The 24,664-nt window shown below is 41.8% G+C and overlaps 1 protein-coding gene across 4 annotated transcripts in view; it reads left to right on the top strand.

The window, feature by feature from the left end:
* Window positions 1-24,664, top strand: part of RORB (RAR related orphan receptor B) — a 207,779-nt gene that overhangs the window by 143,052 nt on the left and 40,063 nt on the right. For 2 of the 4 annotated variants that reach the window (XM_048850530.2, XM_075128728.1), the window contains exons 2-4: window positions 1,060-1,145; window positions 10,375-10,516; window positions 14,369-14,770. In XM_048850530.2, coding sequence (XP_048706487.1) covers window positions 1,060-1,145; window positions 10,375-10,516; window positions 14,369-14,770 — 630 coding nt within the window. The remainder of the gene's footprint in view (window positions 1-1,059; window positions 1,146-10,374; window positions 10,517-14,368; window positions 14,771-24,664) is intronic. The other 2 variants (XM_048850531.2, XM_075128729.1) reach the window with 2 other exon arrangements.

The following is a 24,664-nucleotide window of genomic DNA, read 5'->3' as shown; positions in this document are numbered from 1 at the left end:
CTGTCCCTACATACTGTACTAGTAAGCAGATGTGACAATGCAGTATAGACAGGAGAAGTCATGCAAAGGATTCAAAGTTGGAGAATGAGGCAAATATTCTGTCTCACATATAGGAAGGAAAAAAGAAAATTATATGTAGAGAGAGGAAAATATATTTTCAGATTAAGAAGTGATTGAATATTTAGGTTGTAGAAGGGCCTGAACCAAAAGTAAACACCTTCCAATTCTGAGTATATCTGAATCTACATGCAGTTCTGAATCTTGCAGTTAGCCGCTAATTCTATAGTTAGCCAAAGCAAAGAACGGATACTGGAGATGTTAGGATCTGGATCTATAGCTCCTGCTCATCTCTAATTTAGAGCCAGTAAATAAATGGCTTTGACTGGAGTAGGTGAGGTATGTCTGCAAATAAATCACTGGTTTAAGCAATTCCTTGGAGGCAGAACTTTGCAGATATATACAGATGTTGCTAGTATCTTTGATGTATGTCAGTAAATCACAAATCAGAGGACATGAAAGAATATCACATGAATTGCATCATATCAAATGTACAAAGTACAATGAGCCATGATGGGGGTGAGAGGGAAGAGCCCAGGGGAGCTTAATAGAAAGAGCATCAAATCATATATGGCCATTCTGCCTCAGCAAAATGAAGAGTGAGGATATAATGGAGGATAAGAGTACTGGCTAGCAGTATTTGAAGGCTAAAAACACCAAAAAAAGGAGATTAATTGTTTAGAGTGATCCAATAGGTATAGCTAGGGGATGAAATTTAAAAAAAAAAGAAAACTTACGGCGAATGTTAGGGAAAGTTTTCTTATCATGAGATCTATTAGATTGTGAAACAGTCCCTTCGGGGAAATGGTGGAAGCCCCATCATGTGAATCAATTAGAACTGGACTGAACAGAGCACTAAAAAACAAAAAATATCATAAAGAACAATTTTACATTTGCAGGAAGTTAGATGTCTGACCAGCTCTAACATCTATGATCAGTAGTTAGGGCAGAAAAGAAAGGAACAGTATTATAAATCAAAAATAACCCTTTTCTCTTTTTCAGCACAAATTGAAGTGATACCATGCAAAATTTGTGGAGATAAGTCCTCTGGAATACACTATGGAGTCATCACATGTGAAGGCTGCAAGGTATGAGACTTTATACAGCACTGTCATTGGCATCTGCATTAGCCTCAGGCATCTGTGTACTTAACAACACACTCTGACACCCTTTCAAACAAGGCGTGTCAAAGGCTGTAATGCCTGCTGCTGATACACAGGTGTTCCGTGTCTAATTTTACTAGTTGTCTTCCTTATTCAGCAGTCAGATGATATTTAGAAATAGCTCCTGGTTTGAGGCTTTGAATTATTAATATGTGATGCAGCATAAATGGTGATACAGATGCTGGTTACAGTATGTTAGAACTGCTCCACCCCGAATGAACCTGGGGACTAGTTTTGTGCTCTTTTTTCATTTACGGTATGTGTGAAATGTCAAAGTTAATTTAAGTGTCATAATGCACAGTTTAAAGAGATATGGTGCTGATTTTGGCCCCCACTCTGGTGCCTCTGTGCTCTCAAGGGGACATAAATAAGTTGCAATTGCCCAGAGAGAAATTCCCCCAGCTCAGGAAGAGTGTAACTGGCATGGCATTGTCCCTCCTTGTAGGCCTGGCATATGCCAGTGATGGAAGGGAGCAGGCTGGGGTACAAGGGAGAATGCCCACATCCGATGAAGTGAGCTGTAGCTCACGAAAGCTTATGCTCAAATGAATCGGTTAGTCTCTAAGGTGCCACAAGTACTCCTTTTCTTTTTGCCAATACAGACTAATGCGGCTGTTACTCTGAAACCTGTCACCCTGCTCCAGTGATTTGAGGCTGCAGCACCAGCCATTGGCACCTGTGGGAAGGCTGCCATATGTTAAAGCAGTCCCTGTGGCTATTTTGGTTCTCACAGCAGCCAAGAATTTTGCAAAGGCAAATCTTGGTGTTTGCAGTTCTGACTACCTGCTTGAAGGTGCAAAGATGCAAAGGCTCTGATTAGCACCTGCAGGTCATTTTGTAGATGGAAACGTGCACTTGTACATTTTGTGGGCGCACATACACATCTATCTACACGTGTGTAGTGTGAAATATCTCGCTCCCCAGGTTTGTATTCAGCATTTTATAACATTGAAGGCATCTGAAAAATCCAAAACATTGGATTTACTACATCCCAAAAATAAAGAGTTTGATTTAATGCCAGTAAATTGAGAAGTGACATATTGTCAAAAATCAGACCTTGCCTTTTAGAAACTTTAATAATTGTAAATGAGCCATCCCCCCTGTGACACGGTTTTATTGTGATACTGGACTGGAAATAGGCACAAAACAGGATTAATCTAATCGATCTGATACTTTAAAATTGTTACAAAAATAATAATAAAGAAAAATGCTTTTAAGCAGAAAAAGAGCTTCTTGTCTCTGTAACCAGTCTACACAAAGCAGTAAGGAATAGAGTCTCCTCTGGATGTGATTAGTGTTAATGGTAGCCCTTGTGTGTGCCTCAAGAGGAGACAATACCTCTTAGCTCTATGTGCATATTGAGATAAGAAGCTCCTCTACCACTTAACACAGTTATAACCCTATTGTTTTTGTGCCAGTTTCAAAGTAGCAGATCAATTAGTCTAATCCTGTTTCATGAGACTGTCATGAAGAAAGATGTATGCAGTCTAGTTGTAGCTGTGCTGGTCCCAGGAGATTAGAGAGACAAGGTGGGCGAGGTAATATCTTTTACTGGACCAACTTCTGTTGGTGAGAGAGACAAACTTTTGAGCCACACAGAGCTCTTCTGCAGGTCTGCGAAAGGTACTCCCAGCATCACAGCAAAATGCAAGATGGAACAGATTGTTTAACATAAGTAGTTAGCACATATTCTAAGGGACCATTCAAGGTAGAGTGTCCCGTTAACACCTCTGTAGTCATAGGACAAAAACAGAGGGGTAAAGAGTAACAGGTTGTTGTAATAAGCCATAAATCCAGGAAATCTGTTCAATCCATGATTTTTAGTGTCTAGCGGAAAGATGAATTTAAGCACCTGGGCTCATCTTTTGAAAGTGTTGTGCAGGTTTCCTTTGAGGATGAGGACTAAGAGGTCAGATATAGGCCATATCTCCACTACATACCTTTATCAGTATAGTATATAGTATAGTATAACCAATATAACTACATCGCTGAGGGGTGTGCAAAATCCTACCTCCTGCGCCCACCTCTAGACAGTGCTATGTTAATGGGAGAGCTACCGCCTCTTGGGAAGGTGGATTAACTACACTGATGGGAGAGGCTCTCCCAGCGGCATAGTAGCGTCTTCACTAAGGCCTTGTCAACACTGCCACTTTACAGCACTGAAACTCTCTTGCTCAGGGGTGTGAAAAAACACCACCCCGCCCAAGCAATGCAAGTTTCAGTTCTGTAAAGTGGCCGTGTAGACAGTGCACCAGCACTGGTAGCTTCTCCCCTCGTGGGAGTGGTTTTTTTACAGCACTGGGAGAGCTCACACAGCCACGTTGGTAGTGAAGACATCCCCTTAAGCGCTACATTGGTGCAGCTGCAGTGCTGTACACGAAGACAAGCCCATAGAGTGATTGTTTTGTAAACACCCACTGCTGGCGTTTAAACAACCCCTCAGCCTTTCCAAGCTCATCATCAGAAGAAAGCTCCCCACAGACCAGGACACAGAGACTCAAAACGGCACCAGAACCAGACAGAACAGCGGATTCAAAACCTGCAGCCATATCTCCACTGCTACAATGATCAACACCCACCACAACACATCTTTACTCTTCGAGTGCACTAAATGCCCCAATAAAAACTATCTGGGTGAAACCAGATAGTCACTGCTCTCTCAGATGAACTCACACAGGAAAATGATAAAAGACAAAAACACCCTGTCACCTGTGGGTGAACACTTTTCTGTATCACTCTATATCTGATCTATCTGTCCTCATTGCACCTTGTTAAAGGGTGTAGCAAATAGCACTATTGTATCCTGCAGCATGCCTGGGCACCTTCAGTGCAATCTTTGCCCCATTGAAGCCAATGGGAATTTCCCCACCAGCTTCATTTGGACCTGGATTTCACCCCTTGTTCCTACCTCAATGTCTCTGGGGCTCTCAAAAGTGTCTCATTCCACCTGTCTCTCCACCATTGTGGGAAGTGGTTAAAACTGCAGCCTAGTTCTTTGAGGTATGGGACATATTACTATCCCTGTTTTACAGACTGGGAAACTGAGCTAGAGAAAGGTTAAGTGACTTGCCCAACATCACAAAGTGATTTAATGTCAGAGTTAGGAAAAGAACCAAGAAACTTTGTTTTTAGCTCTTCTACTCTACCCATTAGGTCAGTGCAATTCTTCTACCCAAAAGAGCAATTGTTCTCCCCAATAAATGTAGCCATTCAAAAAAAGGATATAAAATATTATATATTCTAAGAAAACATTTAGCTCTGATGAGGGAAGGGAAAAAATAAATTATACCAAGTCAAAATTTGAATATGTCCCATGATATTCTAATAAGAACAAAGAATGATAGTGTAAATTCCTGTATGATAGAAAATAAGCCACTCAGTCTTCACTATCAAAAGCTTTGTAGCACTAAAATATGATACTCTACACTATGTAACAGTTACAATTTTAAAAAACGTAATTTTTATAACTGTTACATTTAAAAATAAGATTGACCTGATCTGATTAATCCAGTCTTTCAGTTCCCTATTCACACTGAATTGCTTAAATTTAAAACAGAAAACCCTTTTTATGCCAAAAAGGAAATTTGTAATGAAGTACGGCAAATACATAAGAAATGTCTCATAATTAGCGCTAAATTAGCCTTAAATTAATCCCACAGCCATTGGTTCAGTAAATTCTTTGACAGTCAGGATCAGATAAGTGCTTTACAATTTTTCATTGGCACTTTCCCTAAAGGACAACTGCATTCCCAAAGATAAAAAACTCACATATTAAATTAAATTTTAAATTGGTTGTGTTAGTGGTTATAACCTATGCAGGGTAGATGAAATGGGACTTTAAACTTCACTTCATGGACTGGGAATGTCGGTATCTTTACTCAAACCCAATACCTGTTGTCCAGTGCTAGTGACACCTCTGGCCATCATTCAATGCACTAGGACTTGAGTGAAGCGTCAAATACTGTCTTTACTGAGTGAATCCAGTCATGTACAATCCAATTACATTGTTTCTTCACCATTGTTTCTCCAGACTCCACAGCTATTATTATTGCCATGATTTGCTGCTGTCATCCATAGTCCTGTACTGAAACAATACTGGACTAGCTGTTGAATGAAGCCAGCCCTAGCTTTCTGAATCAGTTCGGGTTTAGTCTACAAACCATCCTAGCAACACTCAGCCACCTCACTGCCACTGCTACCAGTGTCTAACCTTACTCTGTCTTCCTCCTACAGATGCTAACTGCACTTTTTGCCTTCTATCTGCCTTCATGGCTTCCTGCGGTTGCTAGACTCCCCCTCCATCTCTTTCTCACTTTGTAAGTGTGCAGTTGCCTGTTTCTAAAGCTGCTAGGTTCTCCAATGAATTTCTCTCCCCCTCTCTGGGCTCCCTGCTCCTCCTGTGCTCTTTATCTTTCGTTGTTCTGTAGAAGAGAGAAGAACATCACGTGTCGCTTTACGTCTCTCATCTCCCCTTCCTGGCTCCATTCCTCTTGACATCTCTGGAATTTCTTGTCACTTCTGCCCTAATATTGCCTGATGGTGCCATTCTCAATGGCTATGACTAAGTAAGGACATGCTCTCCAGTTCTAATACTCTTGTCCCCAGTCACAAACCCAAACAACTGGCCAGAATAACACTCAAAAAAACCCTACTGAGACTGGATAACTAAAAGTTTTAAGGTTTTTTAGCCCATTCCCTAGCTAAACTGGGCTTTTTAATTTTCTGTATTTACCTGATAATAATATATTTCTTTTACATATGAAATGTCATGATTTTTTTCATGGAGGAGGATGGTATTGTTTAAAAGTGTTGCTTTTTCCATTGCACTTTAGCTAATAAGGTCATTAAATCCTAGGGCTCTTGTAGATGCCTCAATTTGAATTACCTGTCACTTGTGGAGTATCTGCTCCCTCCAAATCAGTTTATGCTTCTCCAGGTTAACCTAGGGAATCACACAGTACATTACATCAGAGGGGTAGCCATGTTAGTCTGGATCTGTAAAAGCGACAAAGAGTCCTGTGGCACCTTATAGACTAACAGACATATTGGAGCATAAGCTTTCGTGGGTGAATACCCACTTCGTCGGATGCATGTAGTGGAAATTTCCAGAGGCAGGTATAAAGATGCAAGCAAGAATCAGGCTAGGGATAACGAGGTTAGTTCAATCAGGGAGGATGAGGCCCTCTTCTAGCAGTTGAGGTGTGAACAGCAAGGGAGGAGAAACTGCTTTTGTAGTTGGCGAGCCATTCACAGTCTTTGTTTAATCCTGAGCTGATGGTGTCAAATTTGCAAATGAACTGAAGCTCAGCAGTTTCCCTTTGAAGTCTGGTCCTGAAGTTTTTTGGCTGCAGGATGGCTACCTTTAAATCTGCTATTCTGTGTCCAGGGAGGTTGAAGTGTTCTCCTAGAGGTTTTTTGTATATTGCCATTCCTAATATCTGATTTGTGTCCATTTATCCTTTTACGTAGGGACTGTCCAGTTTGGCCCATGTACATAGCAGTGGGGGCATTGCTGGCACATGATGGTGTATATTACATTGGTGGATGTACAGGTGAATGAACTGGTATGGCTGATCTGGTTTGGTCCTGTGATGGTGTAGGGTCTGAGTAGAAAGTCCACATATCTGGACAGTCCTTCAGTGAGAGTGCCAATGCCCAAGATGATGGGGCATCCAGGATTTCCGGGATTGTGGATCTTGGCTAATAGATAGAATAACCCCAGTCGGGGCTCTAAGGGTATGTTGATTTGTTCCTGTATTTGTGTAGGGAGTGTTCTGAGTAGATGGTGCAGTTTCTTAGTGTATTCCTCAGTGGGATCTGAGGAAAGTGGCCTGTAGAATTTGGTATTGGTGAGTTGTCTGGCAGCCTCCTTTTGGTAGTCAGACCTGTTCCTGATGACAACAGCACCTCCTTTATCAGCCTCTTTGATTATAGTGTCAGGGTTGTTTCTGAGGCTGTGGATGGCATTACGTTCTGCACGACTTAGGTTATGAGGCAAGTGACGTTGTTTTTCCACACTTTCTGCCTGTGCACGTCGGTGGAAGCATCCTATGTATATGTCCATCATCTCAGGCATTGGCACTCTCACTGAAGGACTGTCCGGATATGTGGACTCTCTACTCAGACCCTATGCCACTAGCGAGCACAGCTATCACCATGACACCACTGATTTCCTGAGAAAACTACAATGCACTGGTGATCTTCCAGAAAACACCATCCTAGCCACCATGGATGTAGAGGGTCTCTACACAAACATCCCACACACTCATGGAATACAAACTGTCAGGAACAGTATCCCTGATGATGTCACAGCACAACTGATTGCTGAGCTCTGGAACTTTATCCTCACATACAGTTATTTCAAATTTGGTGACAATATATACTTCCAGACCAGTGATACCGCTATGAGCACCCACTTGGCCCCACAATATGCCAACATTTTTATGGCTGACCTGGTTCATCACTTCCTCAGCTCTCGTCCACTCACATCCCTTCCCTACCTGTGCTACGTTGATGACATCTTCATCATCTGGACCCATGGGAAGGAAACACTGGAAGAATTCCACCATGATTTCAATAGCTTCCATCCCATCATCATCCTCAGCCTGGACCAATCTACACAGGAGGTTCACTTCCTAGACACCACAGTGCAAATAAGTGATGGTCACGTTAACACCACCCTATACTGAAAACCCACCCACTGCTATGCCTAGCTTAATGCCTCCAGCTTCCATCCCGGACACACTGCATGATCCACTGTCTACAGCCAAGCGCTGACGTACAACCGCATTTGTTCCAACCCCTCAGACAGAGACCAACACCCACAAGATCTTCACCAACATTCTCAAAACTACGATACCCACACGAGGAAATAAGGAAACAGATCAACAGAGCCAGATGTGTACCCAGAAGCCTCCGGCTGCAAAACAAGCCCAAGAAAGAAACCAACAGAACTCCACTGGCCATCACATACAGTCCTCAGCTAAAACCTCTCCAAATCATCATCAGTGATCTACAACAATCCCTCACTTTCACAGGCCTTGGGAGGCAGGCCAGTCCTTGCCCACAGACAACCCGCCAATGTTGTACCAATAAAATAAAAACCAGCAGGATCTTATTAAAGGGAAAAAGGCAAAATACCACATTTACTGTGAATACAGAAAGAATCATAGTAAGCAGTTAGTTGTAGTTATAACATTCCATTCAATCTCAAATTTATTCTCACATTCATTCATACAAACATACACACACACACACAGGTTCTGCAAGGTTGTTATCATAGTTACCAGCCTAATAGTTGCTCATGCCAAGCCACTGGCCAGGTGGCCTGGACATGAGGAGGGAGCAGGGCCTTGTCAGATGCTCATCTGATGCTCCTGGAAGTTGGTTTGCAGAATCAGACCCCCAAAGTTCTCACTTTTTAGAGTCTATTTTTATAGGAATTTCTTCCTATGCCAGTCTATGGGAATTGCTTCATCATGCTGTTGCTGAATCAATCAGCAGATAGCACATTCCTGACGGCTCCAAGATGTTATCTTGTTCTTTGGTTCTCCCATCCTTGAGGCTGTTGGGTGGATTCCAGTCTGCCCTCCGGGGGGTCCTCTGGTTATTTCCACTTGACGCCTTCTTCAGCCGATGGACACTGGATTCTTAGGCTGGCACCTCCCTGATCATTCAGTTATTATCCACACCAAGCATCCATCCACATACATCCTCTATCTCTATTTTAATCACAATTGTTAATACAACAAAAGGGTGGGGAATCTCTGGGTGTTGTTTCTGTTGTTAGAGTATTGCTTTGAGTCTCTCTCTCTGTGAATTGCTTTGAGAACAGGCTCTGTCTTAGAATGTACTAACACAATTAGCAGCTTGCAAGTTTCACACATAGAGGGAGAGAAACAGTACCAAAAACCAAGAGACCTCTTAATTAGTAATACCCTGGAATTTAAACTCTGGGGAATCAAACTCATTTGTGATTTTAATACAGAACTTCTTTAATATGATCCAACACCAACCTGAAGCATATTCTCACCAGCACCTACACACCACACCATAACCTCTAACTCAGGAATCAATCCATGCAACAAACCTCGATGCCAACTCTGCCCACATATCTCCACCAGCGACACCATCACAGGACCTAACCAGATCAGCCACACCATCACAGGTTCATTCACCTGCACGTCCACCAGTGTAATATACGCCATCATGTACCAGCAATGCCCCCACTGCTATGTACATGGGCCAAACTGGACAGTCCCTACGTAAAAGGATAAATGGACACAAATCAGATATTAGGAATGGCAATATACAAAAAACCTCTAGGAGAACACTTCAACCTCCCTGGACACAGAATAGCAGATTTAAAGGTAGCCATCCTGCAGCCAAAAAACTTCAGGACCAGACTTCAAAGGGAAACTGCTGAGCTTCAGTTCATTTGCAAATTTGACACCATCAGCTCAGGATTAAACAAAGACTGTGAATGACTCGCCAACTACAAAAGCAGTTTCTCCTCCCTTGCTGTTCACACCTCAACTGCTAGAAGAGGGCCTCATCCTCCCTGATTGAACTAACCTCGTTATCCCTAGCCTGATTCTTGCTTGCATCTTTATACCTGCCTCTGGAAATTTCCACCCACGAAAGCTTATGCTCCAATATGTCTGTTAGTCTATAAGGTGCCACAGGACTCTTTGCCGCTTTTACAGTACATTACAGCTTCTGATACCACATGTAGCCAGTGAATAAACAAATTGTCCGTGTTAGAAGTTACCAGTACATTTTCTTCAACAAAAAAAGTATTCGGAGCAAATGGCACTAAGTCGCCTTGTTATAAATATTGGTGAGAGTCTCCCTGAGCATTTGATGAAGTTCAGTGTTTATTGTATTATTGAGGATGTACTATATTTTATCACTCTATCCTGTTTGTTACCCTCATACCCGCATATTATGTTTTACGGAGTAATGCACAGGTTTTTCATATCAGGAGAGAACATGAGTTTATTTCACTATTTATGGTTAAAGCATCTACAAAGTTGTATCATAAACAAAATGTCACTGAATTAGAGTTTATTGCAGTGGCATGCCACTATATATATATCTATATATATGGTAATTCTCTCTCTCTCTCCCTCTCTTTTTCACTCTGTCTCTCTAGGGTTTCTTTAGGAGGAGTCAGCAGAACAATGCCTCTTACTCCTGCCCCAGGCAGAGAAACTGTTTAATTGACAGAACCAACAGAAATCGTTGCCAACACTGCCGACTGCAGAAGTGTCTTGCCCTAGGAATGTCTAGAGACGGTAAGGAGTTAGCTTCCTGCTTCATAGATAAACCCTTTGAAACTGTTCTTCATTGCTGCTGACTACTTAAACCCCTGACAGATTTCTGGAAAGAAAGAAGAAAAGCTAACTGCTCCTTAACATGTTCACAGTAAAACATAGATCTTTGCCATTCCTTAAACTTAGGAGCATTTTTTCATGGGGGTGGGAGAATAACAAATAGAGAGCAACATTAGATTAAAACAAAATGTTATAAAGAGAAATGTGGCATTCTGGTTAAAAGCAAAAAGGTCCTCCTCTCTTAGAGATGGCTTCACATGCTGGATCAGATAACATTTTATATTAATAATATTAAATATTGATGTATTAAAACTCCCCTGCTTAAAAATGTTTGAGGGCCTGAGACAGTATAATAAATAAAATGTACAGTTAAAAAGGAAATATGCATGCTTAGAGCGATTTTTATGCTAAAGGATCTGAAAGCACTTCAATAAAAATTGCTTTACATTACAAAGGAATGACTTGGTGCAACCTTCTGCTGTTTAGCAGTGAACAAGAGAGCTACACAACTGCTGAAAACAAAAAAATGAAGAAGGTTCGTGTATCCCGTTGAAACTTCAGGGTGAGGCTGCACAGAGCAAACTATATATTTTGGTGCTGGTGGTCTCCGCTTGGTCCTTACTGAGTTATTAGTCCTCTTAACCACTTCCCAAACTGACACACAAGTCAGCATGATTGACAAATTGAGAATTGCCTGGGACTAGAATAAGAGTTGTGTTGCAGGTTAGCATTGAGGTGCAATGGCAGAGCTGTGCAAGGAAACTTGAGCAAAGCCCGTTGGCATTATTCCAGCCCTAGCTACTACTGTTAATTTGGGTTCTTCCCAAATCCATACTGAAATTTTAAAATCATCAAAAAGAAAACAAAAATTTCTCCTATTTTGTAGGCATATTACCTTAATTTGCTTATCTATAGCTATATAGTGGCAAAAAAAATGGTCTTGGAGAGTTATAAAAATGTGCCATTTGAATTTATTTTAAATTTCCTATAGCTTTGTAGATCACCAGAGAAATTATGGTCATTTGATGGTTCAGAGGTTTTAAATTAGTTTAAGGTCAGATTGCAATACTCATATGCACTTTGAGTAGTACTCTACTCCATAGATACAATGGGGCGGTTCACAATGTAAAATTCTATCCAACATGCGTAAGGGTACCACAGTCTCACCATTAAGTGAATTCAGCTTGGTCTCTAGCATGCAGCAGACCGGGTTCTTAGCCTCTCCTTTCTGCCCAAAGAAGATTAATGCTGTGCTCTTTCAGCAGTTAATCAGCATATAGTCTCCTCATAAAAGTGGTGTCTCCTGACTGTAGCAGAAGGATCTAAGGCATCACAGGGACACTTGTGTTTGGCTGCTAGAGCTCTGTCCCTCACCTGTAAAACAGAGTTTCTCAGTCTGTGCTCCTGAGTCTTCTATAGTGTAGATGAATAGAAGGTTTCATCTCCCAGTGCTGCCTTCCTCTAACCAAGGGATCGGCATCTTTGGCATGAGGCCTGTCAGGAAAATCTGCTGGCAGGCCAGGATGGTTTGTTTACTTGCAGTATCTGGAGGTTCGGTCAATTGCAGCTCCCACTGGCCACAGTTCGCCATTCCAGACCAATGGGGGCTGCGGGAAGTGGCGTGGGCCAAGGGATGTGTTGGCTACCGCTTCCTGCAGCCCCAGTTGGCCTGGAATGGCGAACCGTGGCCAGTGGAAGCTGCGATCGGCTGAACCTGTGGATGCTGCAGGTAAACCAACCATCCCAGCCTGCCAGCGGATTTCCCTGATGGGCCGTGTGCCAGAGGTTGCCACTCCCTGCTCTAACCTCTACGAGTATAAACACTGTAATATAAATAGTCTTGCCTTTATTGATTTTTTTTCATTGTTACAAAGAAATCATATGTGAATTTTAACTCTCAGTCTAATAACAGACTAATTTCTATCACACAGAGGCAGGATGCTAATTGACAGCAGCTGGAGAGCCCAATTAATGAAAATATAATGAGCATAAACAGTGGGTGTTTGTTTCTATTACTGAGGCCCTAAAATTAAAGAAAATATGTAGTTGCATTTTTCAACATAAAGTAGTTGTGGATTGGCCCTCCCTGCTCTCATCTGCTGAGGTTAAAATAAGAGCGAGAAGTGAATGATGGGCAGGATCCATAGGTAATGCAAATGATGGTGTAAAGAGATATAATTTATATGCTCAGGGGATGGAAAGGCAGGGCCATAGCAGGGAAACAAATCCCTAAAAGGGAGTGAGAAACTGATGGAGCTGTTATCTGATATACCTTCTTGCACCCTGCTTTCTTTGGTGCTTTTCTTCTCTTCTTGCACATCTTTCAGCTCCCTCAGATTGCAAGTTACACTCACATTCGCACAGACTTATAGGATCTGACTATCATAAGGGGGTCTGAAAGAGGATATAAATAGAAGTATAAAGTGGCCCTAGTGTAAATGAGAATCAGGCCCATCTTCAGCAGTCACTTATGTTGTCTCTAAATTTAGCACAATAAGTAGAAGGATCTAAAGTAATTCAGCGGCTTTGGAAAACACTTGTCCTCATACCACATGAAAGGAGTATTTGATGCTTCATTAAGCATGGCCATACTGGGTCAAACCAAAGGTCCATCTAGCCCGGTATCCTGTCCTCCGACAGTGGCTAATGCCAGGTGCTTCAGAGGGAATGAACAGAACAGTTAATTAAGTGATCTGTCCCCTGTCACCCATTCCCAGCTTCTGGCAAACAGAGGCTAGGGAGACCATCCCTCTCATCTTGGCTAATAACCATTCTATAATTACATTCCCAAAAAGGAATGTCCTGGTGTCCCTCCCTTGTGCTCTGTATTGGTATCCCTCAGGACTCCATCCTTGATACCCTCTTCTTCCCCCTCTAGATCTTCTGCCCACTAAGTGACCTCATTTGTTCTAAAAGCTTATTTACCATCTTTGGGCTGAAGTTTCCCAGATTTGCCCAAAAATATTTAATAGATTTTAAGGCCAGAAAGGACCATTAATATCATCTAGACTGACCTCCTGTATAACATAGGCCATAGAATTTCAGCCAGTAATTCTTGCATCAAGCCTAATAACTCATGCTTGAATTAGAGCATACCTTTTAGGAAGACATGAGTCTCTAAAGATTTCAAGCGCTAGAGAATCCAGTTTGTACTCTGATGCTGACTTACTCTAAAAGTAACACTATTTCCTTCATTTGTTAACAGTGAAGAATGTACAAATTTTATCGATGGAGATTAGGTAAAATATGATTGTGCAAATCCAAATGAGATGTGCCATTCATTTATGCTGCTTACCTTCAAGTCTGCTGTTTCCCTGCAGGTCCTGACTCTAACCTATAATGTTGTTTAAAAAAAAGTAGGAGTGTGAAGATAATAGCCCCTTGAAAGGTTTCAATAACAGGCCTTTAGGATTTGCTTTCATCAGAAGGCACTAATCAGTTAGTGCATAGTTTAAAGGTTTGGGAGCAACTTGATAAAGCACATGGGATACAAATCTAAAGGTTGTAAGTTTTATATACCTCTGGGTTGTTGTGAAGTGAACACAGCGAGAGAAGAGAAAGATGCCAGGTCTTTTTAACATTCACAGCAGGGAGGAATATGTTGCTTGACTGAGTCCCTGTCCGTCAAAATGGAGCAGCGTTGGTACCTTGCAAATCCAAGAGCATACTGCTTCAGCTTTCATAATACGTGGGTAGTCTGCAGATTTGTGTCATCTCTGATTTCCCCAGCAGAAAGACAGGGCAAAAGTGATGTTAAAAGGGAAACAATTTAAGAAAAGAGAGCAATGGTTTCTGTTATGGTTTGCTTTTCAGCTGTGAAATTTGGAAGAATGTCCAAAAAGCAGAGGGACAGCCTGTATGCTGAAGTGCAGAAGCACCAGCAGCGATTACAGGAGCAACGGCAGCAGCAGAGTGGTGAGGCAGAAGCCCTTGCCAGGGTATACAGCAGCAGCATCAGTAATGGCTTGAGCAACCTGAACAACGAAACTGGTGGCACTTACTCAAATGGGCATGTCATTGACCTGCCAAAGTCCGAGGGTTATTATAATGTGGATTCTGCCCAGCCCTCCCCAGATCAGTCTGGGTTAGACATGACTGGAATCAAACAGATAAAGCAGGAACCTATCTATGACCTCACTTCTGTACCAAACTTGTTTACCTATAGCTCTTTCAACAATGGGCAGTTAGCTCCGGGGATAACCATGACTGAAATAGGTAAGAAAAACTCTCACTCCTCAAGCATTCACTATTCCATTTGACTTTCTTTGTTGTTGAATAAATTGCAGTCCAGTTCTAACTGATATGGTACACAGCCGATTCATTTAGAATGGACTGGTCCTGAAACAGGGCTGGCTGGCTGGCTGGCTAGCTGGGCCTTTTGTTGTGGACTGAGTTTACGACATTCTAAAATAATTATTACATTTCTTAACTCAGCAATTCATGAACTGTTTATGAAAATGGAACACCAAAAGCAACTGATGAATCAATCAAAACCAAGTAATAATTACTAACAGGGAGCTTGTTTCAAATGAGCTCATTACCAGAAGGGTTTAATGATCTTTTCTGACAGCTATACATATTCTTGTCAAAACAGAGAGTCCCTAAGGTGGCTCATTCTATTGTGTTTATTAAAATGAGCACCAGATTCTGATCTCAGTTACATAGATGTACGTTTGGAGTAATTTCACTGATCTCTTGATTTAAAAGCAGTGTAATTGAGATGAAGATCTGGCCCGATATAGGCTGTGATTTGTATTCTCCTGATTAACTCACTGGATGTTTTGGGCATACGTCTTACTACAGTTTTCCTTTAGCTGCCAGTGCAAGCCTTCTGCCAGCTGTTTCAGTTAAAAAGGCTGTGTTTGGGTGAACAATAATGTTCTTTTGGTCACACTCTAGGGAAGGTTTCTAACGAAATAAAATGGCTCAGGCTCTCATGTGTACACACTCAGCCGAAAGCACTGTATTCTATTCTAAGAAAGAAAGAACAAGAGGCTGGCTTTCTAATTAAGAGCTTCCCACCTCAACAAGTGATGACTGCTGAGTCAGTTGTGGTTTGGAATAAAATTAGAGGGTAACACCTCTCTAATTGGGTTTAATTAAAAAACAAGAGGGAAAGGGTAATCTCTAACTTTTTTCTATCTGAGCCCCCCCACCCCCGAACATGCTATAAAAACTCCAGGGCAGGTGGGGCGGGGGGTGTCCTTGGGCGTAGGCGTAGTTTGACTTCCATTTTCGGGGGGAGCAGGGCTAAGGCCAGCTCTGCATAGCGTGGCTCAGGGAGGGATCACCACCTCCACCCCCTGACTCACCTCAGCAGTCCATCCAGCCTGTCAGGGGACAGGAAAGCTGGAACCAAAATTTATAAAACAAATGGGAGGGTGGAGTGGGGCTCAGCTCAGTTTGAAAACCACTCAAGGTGCAGGCTGAGGCAGGGAGTATCTAGGGGCTATGTGCAGGGAGGAGAGGTAGCTCAGGGTGCAGAGAAAGGAGTAGCTAGGATCTGCATGGAGAGAGGGGTGTAGCCCAGTGCAAGGAGAGGGGTAGCTAGGGGCTGTGTGGAGAGAGGGGTGTAACTCAGTGCAGGGAGAGGGGTAGCTAGGGGCTGTGTGCAGGCACGGGGGTAGCTCAGGGTGTAGGGAGAGCGGTAGCTAGGGGCTGCGTATCAGGAGCCCAGGAATGCTCCCGGTCCTGCGGTCACTGCTGCCTGAGGACTCTGCTGTCCAGGAGTCGGGTCACCCACTTTGGTGGCTCTTACCAACTGCTCCAGCAGTAAAAGCTGGGAGCTGAGGACCGGCCACAACCCTGGGCACCATCAGCAGCAGCAGTAGCCGCAGGAGATAGGAGAGCTCTGTGGCTGCCCTCTTCATGGCAGCAGCTGCCTTCCAGTGCCTGGCTCCAACTTCCCCCTTCTGACCTGGCCAGGGGGCAGGGCCTCTTGGGGGAGAGAAGGAGGTGGGGGACAGTGTGGAGTTGCCCCCAGGACTGCCCCGCTCTGGGTAAGGCACTGCCATTTTGTGGGGAGGGGGTGGAACAACGCCCTCTGTGCACTCCCAGCTCCCACTCTTGGACTTGGGGCTTCCGCCCTGCGGGGTGGCACCAGGGCTCCTGGCTTCAGTCCCACAGCTCTGGGCTCAATCCTGTGGGTGGGGCTAGGGCTTGGGGCTTCAGCCAGGAGTACTGAGGCTCAGAGCTATGGGTTTCAGCCCTGCAGCTCTGGGCTTTAGCCCTGTGAAGGGCATTGGGGCTCGGGGCTTCAGTCTTCATCCACAGGGCCCAGTGGCTCTCCTGAAATGACTCGCAGACCCCCAGGTGAGAACCACTGATCTATAACATCAGTAAAAAAATAAACTAAAGTAGGTTCACTCTCAGAAAACCAAATCCTTGAGCTCTTTGCACACACTAAATGGTTTGCAAAAAGAAAAGGAGTACTTGTGGCACCTTAGAGACTAACCAATTTATTTGAGCATGAGCTTTCGTGAGCTACAGCATCCGATGAAGTGAGCTGTAGCTCATGAAAGCTCATGCTCAAATAAATTGGTTAGTCTCTAAGGTGCCACAAGTACTCCTTTTCTTTTTGCGAATACAGACTAACACGGCTGTTACTCTGAAAACTGAATGTTTTATACACTTGGCTTGTGCAAACATGACTATATGCTTTGGAAGAGTCACATTTCCAATTTGTGCCTAAAGATATCTGGGGTGGGAACAAAGGAGAAAAGTCAAGTCTAAGAGATACCACCACTTGTGACCCTGAAGTATCTTGTGTAGGAGGGGACTTTGTAATGAGAGTAAAGATGCTGCTGTAATTTGTACCATCAGCCTATTTGCTACTTGTTTATCTAAAAAACTGTGAACCAATACTCACCTGCACCAGGGGACCAATAGCTTCTGTGGTGTGCTAACAGAAACACTGCAGTAGATTGTTCAGGTGGGGATGATGAGGTGCTGCCCCAGTGTTTCTTGGGCTCTCTATGGGCTTGACCCAGACACTTAAGTCAGTGGGAGTCTTTCCATTTACTTCAGTGGGTTTTAGATCAGGCCCAAACTCTCTCGTCCTTCAGGGTCACTCAGATAAAACAATATCCCTGCCTAAATCTTCATCCTTTCCTTGCTTTCCTAGCAAAAAACTGAGCTGGGCTCACCTTGATCTTCCACTCCCTCTGATCATACCAGAGGTGAGCACATCAGACAACTGCCTCTTCAACACACTGTAATGAGACAATTTAGTGAGCACTGAGTTGGCACTCACCCTTTCCTTTCCCTAAATTTCCCTCTGATCCCATATATTCGGGGTAACTTTAGCTTCCTGAGGATGGAACAAGGTTGAGGAGCATGAGGGTTAATCAGAGGAGATTGGAACTCAGCACAGGAAGAATTCTCACTCTCTCCACTTAGTGAAACTGAAAACCATTTGGTGGTTGAGCAGCCTTATACTAGCTCCAAATTTGGGTAGGGAAAGTAGGACTAAGCAAAGGTTTTTGGCTACATCCACAAAGGAATTTAGGCACTTAACTATCACCTAAGTCCAAAATTTAGATCCTCAAAACCTCTGCTCAGTCACCACTTAACCCTGTAGGCACCTAAATTCCCTAGATTGCTAAGTTTTCACTGGTAAAGTCCCCGATCAGCCTACATTTCTGCCAGTGGGCATGCACGCTGCCTAAATCCTGATGCTACCTCAGTTCCAGCAGGATCCTCAAGCTAGGAATTCCCTCATCTATCTCGCCTGTGGAGGCCAATCCGTAGGCATTCTCAGAGGCCACTGTAGAGCATGCCTACCAGATCAGGCTCCACACAAACAGAAAGGAAGAAGGTGAGTAATCTAGCTGCTGGGCTATACGGTATTCCGTATATAAGGTGGGTCTCTCTCAATGTCTCTCACTGCCCTACAGTCCATGGTCCCAATACAGGAAAACACTAAAGCACATCTCTCCTGTTGAAGGTGTTCCACTTTTTATAAAATACTTAAATAGTCATTGGAGCAGGGCCTGGAATCCAGGTCTCTCAGGACAGTGTGCTAACCACTTGGCTATAAAGTCATTCTCACTTTCTCTCTGACCCAGTGACCAAGTTACAGCTAAGGATTTCAGTAGGTGGCAGGACTCTAAACATTCGGTATTGCACTATGGAGTTTACGTTTCCTTTATGGATCTAGCCCTTTGTGAAACTTAACTGCCTAAGTGCCTAAGTTACTTTTAAAAATTGGTCATAGGGCCTTTTGAAATTTTACCCAAGTGGTTTGGTTTTGTTTGTTTGTTTGATTGTTTGTTTGTTTGTTTGTTTGATTGTTTGTTTTAATGAATGAAAACTACTGTGGATGCTCTTAAGACCAGATCTTCAACTAGTGTCAATTGGCATAGAGTAGAACTTCAGAGTTAAAAACACCTCAGGAATGGAGGTTGTTCAGAACTCTGAAATAGTCGTAAGTTTACAACTGAACTTAATGCGGCTTTGAAACTTTACTGTGAGAAGAAAAATGCTGCTTTTAACCATCTTAATTTAAATGAAACAAGCACAGAAACAGTTTCCTTACCTTATAACATCTTTTTTTGTTTAATTCTTCCTTTATTTTGTTAGTAGTTTACATTTAACAAAGTACTGTACTATATTTGCTTCTTTTTTTTGGTCTCTGCTGCTTCCTGATTGTGTACTTCTGGTTCCAAATGAGGTGTGTGGTTGACCAGTCAGTTCATTCCTCTGGTGTTCGGAACTCTGAGGTTCTACTGAATTTCCACTGACATCAAGTTTGTTCCATTCTGAAAGATCCTATTAGTTTGAGAGATGTTCCCTGTGTCTTTAACTGCAGGAACCGGTAATATTATTCACAAGGGAATGAACTGTTCAGTACAATGACTGTATGTAGCTTAGTACAAATAAGAAATCAACATATTTTTCAGCTCTTCAGTCCTTTTGTTGACTTTCCAGTTATATATAAACAATTCTGACTACCTGACTCACTCTTAGTGAAGAGGTATGTTTACAAAATAGAAGAGATATGCTAATGCTATATTACTTGAACTTTTGGAAAACTGCTCTGCAGTCCATGGCCCCAATATATGAAAACACTGAAGCACATGCTTAAGTCCCCTCTCCCCACATTCAGGATATCTCTTAAGCATATACTTAATGTTTAGCATGTGATTATGTCTTGTTGTCTTCAGTGAAATTGAAGCTTGGGCTTAAATTTAAGTATGTACTTAACTATTGTGTGAGTAGAAGTGCTCTCCTGAGTTATGGCCTGTACTATGTGAAAATGATAGAGAATAATATAAAATAGAGATGGAAAGGATGTATTAAGTTGATCCTATGCCAGTGAAGATTGCTCCCTATAATATATTTTCTAGTGATTTACTCAGCCTTGCTTTAACTGTCCCAAGTGACATTAATGTTCCATTAATTCTTACTACTCTTTGGAAGCATTCCAGCCAATCTCATGGTTAGGAAGTTTTCCAGATTAAATTTTCCTCTTCTGTTTACATTCTTAAAATACTTTTAGTTGGTTATCTTGCTGCTCCTTAGTTGTCACTTAGCCAGTTGGTACTATACCCACTCTATTAATCTTACCTCAAGAATCAATCTCTCAAACTCTGCAGCCAAAATACATGTTGCTATTTTTTATTCAACTCCCGTAAATTGCTTTACATCTCTTTGGTACTGAGATACCCAAAACTGATTGCAAGTTTATTCTCATGGGAATCATGTGGAGAAATGGAGAGACACAAATGGCTCCATGGTTTGGGACATGTTGGCTCTGCAGAGGCAATCCAGAATCACAGTGACCGTTTTTGCTTCCACTTTATATGCCCACTAATCTCTATTTTGCTGCTCACCGTAACCCCTTCATCTCTTTTCATATTAGAGCTTTGTTCTTTTCTCCCACACATCGAATTTCTCATTTGGGGCTAGCTTCCCAAGATATATTGGTGTGCATATTTCCAAGGCTGAATCCCCTTTTTCTATACCCATACTTTTAACCTCTTTTGGTCACTTTAAATTGTCTCTCTCCTCACTTACATTTGCACTTCCTTACAATTTCGAATAATTTGATCATTTAAATAACATGTGGCGAATCCTCTCTTCCAGATTATTAGACAAAATGTTCAATATTGGTAGAATTAAACCTAACAATGATCCCTGCTGCACCTAGCTAAACAACTTGCTGCAATTGAATAAATTGCCTTTGAGCATTTTGTTCATGGCCCATCAGCCAGTTTGCAGTCCATGTCATGGTGTTCACTTAAAAGTCAATTTAATTTTATAAATAAAATTTCATGAGATGCCCTATCAAATGCTTTATACATTGTCAATGGTCCCTTCTTCACGTACTAATTTTGTAATTCTTAGAAAAAATAGGTCAGGTTTGCCTGGCATGATTTGTTCTTTAAAAACCATGTTATTTTTAGACCTTTTTAAAAAAATAATAATCTTCACTATGTTCTGAATCTAAGTTCACATCCATTAATATCAGTAATGAAAATGTAGACGTGTTAATGTCATATTCATCTCTTCATTTTGAAGTTCACTACTGATACCCAATTGATATTTTAAAAAAACATGGTCCTAGCATGGCAACATTTTATACAGTTCCCTGTATAACTGTACATGATCTGGTCACAGTATGTGCTAAGAGGGTAAAATGACTGTCCTCTGTTAAACACAGGATATATATAATCAAAAGCAGCATCCAGGGCGTAGAAGCAAAACTGGGAAGTCTTTTTGCTAGCTAAGGAATAATGTTCATGATGAAACATATGGAGCAATAAACAGGTTTTGTGGATAATTAAACATAGATGCAAAACTAAGGCATTTGATAACTGGAAAATCTATTTATTGAAAGAAATATGTTCCAATATCCTGATTCCTATTACATAGCAAAATAAAATAAGACTACTTACAATATGTTTTTAAAATGAAATAAATATATAGGGGCAGATCCTCAGCTTTGCACCAGCTAAGGATCTGGTCCCTTTTTCTTTTTCTTTTTCAAGAGTGATGGAAACTGTTCTCCAAGAATCATGAACCATTAGAACAAAGCAGATGAAATTTGGCAGATTTGACAGAATTTACCTTTTTATTTTGGGGTTTCGAACCTGAAATTCATAGTGAAATTCATGAGATAAAAGTCTGTGTGGACTGCAGCAGAACAAGGGTTTGATAACCCCACTGAATTTATCACTGCTCTAGCTGTGATCAGCTAAATCACTTCTCTCATTTTATAAGGCCCAATTCTGCAAAAGAGAGTCACTAGTGTCGGCATCATGGAGTCCCTTTGATTGCAGGGGATTCCACTGTGGTGTTCAGTAATGACTCTGGGTCCAAGAGGCTTGAAAGAAATCCTCATTATTCAGGGACACAGTTCAAACTGCCTCTGTATAACTTCCTGTCTGGGATACTAAACTATTTTAAGGTACAGTTCCTAATACCACACTTACACTGGTGAATCTCTTGGCAAGACTGGGGTCCAATACAAGACAACTGGCTGCTGTGGAAGATGAATGGGAAAGTTGATAGTCATTTAATATTATTTTGAGGGAAAGGAGCAAGCCCCATCCCCTTAGTTCCTGTAAAATCCACAGAAGAAGGAGAACAATTTATTATTATACCTGTTGAGGGTGGGGAAAAAGCCTATTCGGGGATACAACTGTGGAGAGTGTTACAGGAGTGTCTATATCTATATATACATATGCAAATAGTGAATAGGTAAGATAGATGTCATTCCTGATTGCATAGCATAGTTCCTGGGTTTTATAGGGCCACTAAAAATGTTGTCGTGCATCAGAAATGGCTTCCTCTAGTAGCTCTTTACATCAGCTCTTAACAGCGGGCGGGAAGTGGTGGTAATCTACTTAAGCTGCACCTGCCAGCCTTGTGTATCTACAAGTTTCTCCTAAAATAAGCAACTGTGAAATAGTGAACAATGTTGACATCATCTGGCCTGATATTATCCCCTCAGCCTTCACCACTGTGAATGAACTAACGTGCTTTAACACCTGCAGCCACTCTTTAGTGTGCTGTGTAGGAGGAATGTATGTTTTATTTCACACAGGCCCCTGCAAAATGAAGGGCTGGCCCTGACCCTGCCTTCAACCAGAAACCAAAAGCAAAGTGAGGTCTGCAACATGGCAAAAATAAACAGTTACATTTAAAGTTAAAAACCCTTGACTGGTATTTAACAGAAAAGAAAACCAAAATATGGGTTGAGGTCGGGGGCACAATAACTTCCAGTTAAGGGTTTAGATAGCCCCACAGAAACGACAATGCTCAATACCTTGAAGGTTTCAACCGTGATTCGGTTCAGTGTATAACAATGCTGAAGGTCCTTGGATAAACAGCATTATATACAGTAAAGTGTTGTTGTTGTTATTATTATTATTTATTAAAGCACTCTGACAACCAGGAATTTAGCACACAGTTTCTCATTTTTATATGAGATATTAATTTTTAAAAGCTTTTGGCTCCTTCACTGATGCATTTTAAGGGCCGAATCCAACTCCCCTTCATATCAATGGAAAAGCTCCCATTGACTTTAATGGGAGCTGGATCTATCCCTCCATGCGGACATTCTATTGGGATTTCAGCAGCACTTTGAACTGAAGCTCTATGCTTTGCCTCATATACCAGGTTCCTATGATAGCACTAAACTTTCTTGCAAGACCATGTAGTATGTTTCATTTCTAAGGGTATGTCTATACATGCAGCAGCACAGCTGAGCTGTTACAGCCGCACTGCTGCAGCACATCTGGTGAAGATGGTGATGGGAGAGACCTCGCCCATCGCCATAAAAAACCCACCTCCGCGAGCAGCAGATGCTGTGTTAGCGGGAGAAGCTCTCTTGCTGACATAGCACTGTGTACATGAGCGCTTATGTCAGTGTAATATATGTCATTCAGGGGATGTGGAATATTCACACCCCTGAGCGACATACATTTTGCCAACATAGGCTGAGGGGTAGACATAACCTGACTGTTGAAAAAAATATGTCCCCAAGAGTATGAATTCTGTTTTCTCTAACTCCTGCTTCAGTCACTCCAGAATTTGTCTTCTCTGCTGAGTTGGATTTCAGCGGGCATGTAATTTAAGATGATCTTTTCAGTCAAATGTTACTTGAAGGGACACTCTGGAGACTGACAGAGTCATACTGTAACCCATCTCCCTCCATAAAAATATATTTAAAATTAAAAAATGTCTTCTTAATATTTCAAAAATGTCAAAAATACTACTGCCAAGTACAATGTTAAAAACCCACCTACTCTATAGGATTATCTTGCCATTGCAACACACATGCACAATAAACCAGAACAAACTGATGCATCTGTAACTGTAGCCCTGTGAGCCTTGTGTGTCTCTTTGCTTCTCTCTTTCCCAGGCCATATTTTAAGATCCCTCTTACAGAGATGATATAAAGTCACATTTCTCAACTCCTGTTTTAAAATCCCCTCAAGTACAGCAACAGTATATGTCTTAAAGCTATATTTCAATGGAGCAACGTTGCCATCTAGTGACTAATTAAACTACTCCAACGTGTGTATTCCACGGACACCCTTTGGGCACTATTCCACACCATCATAACCTTACTTTCCATACCTATTTAAAGTTGATAGTCAAAATAAATTAATATGACAGTTGTATGCCCATTTCAGCACATCTGACTCAGTTTAGACCAAAAAAACCCAACCCTTAATTTTGTAACTATCATGGTAACTATTTTGTTAATTCTCTCTCTCACCTCCCCTCTCATACGTTCACTCTTAAACTCACAAAGAGAGAGCGGTATATGGCAAGATTTAAAACTAATTTGACAGCTTTCCTCAGTCAGAAACTGTTTCAGCTACATCACACAAAGGGACAGAAAAGCAGAGGAATAAACTAGAACATGCCAAAACTGAAACACCTTCATCTTTCTCGCTTCAGCTGATACTGAACCTAAGAGCCTTTTTTTGGTTTCCTCTTCACTGTAAAACCTGATTTTTTTAGCTGCTCTGGGCTTACCATTTAGAAATAAATGTTTGATTTGGTCTCAAAAAGTACTGTATAAGTTTGCAGAAATGCAGAGGATTATTTTTTTAAACTGAAAAGTTTGCTAGTTTTACAATGCCTTGTTTCTCA

This window comes from Caretta caretta, chromosome 5 (genome assembly GCF_965140235.1).
Source record: "Caretta caretta isolate rCarCar2 chromosome 5, rCarCar1.hap1, whole genome shotgun sequence".
NCBI lineage: Eukaryota > Metazoa > Chordata > Testudines > Cheloniidae > Caretta > Caretta caretta.
This window is presented reverse-complemented; position numbering and strand designations above follow the sequence as displayed.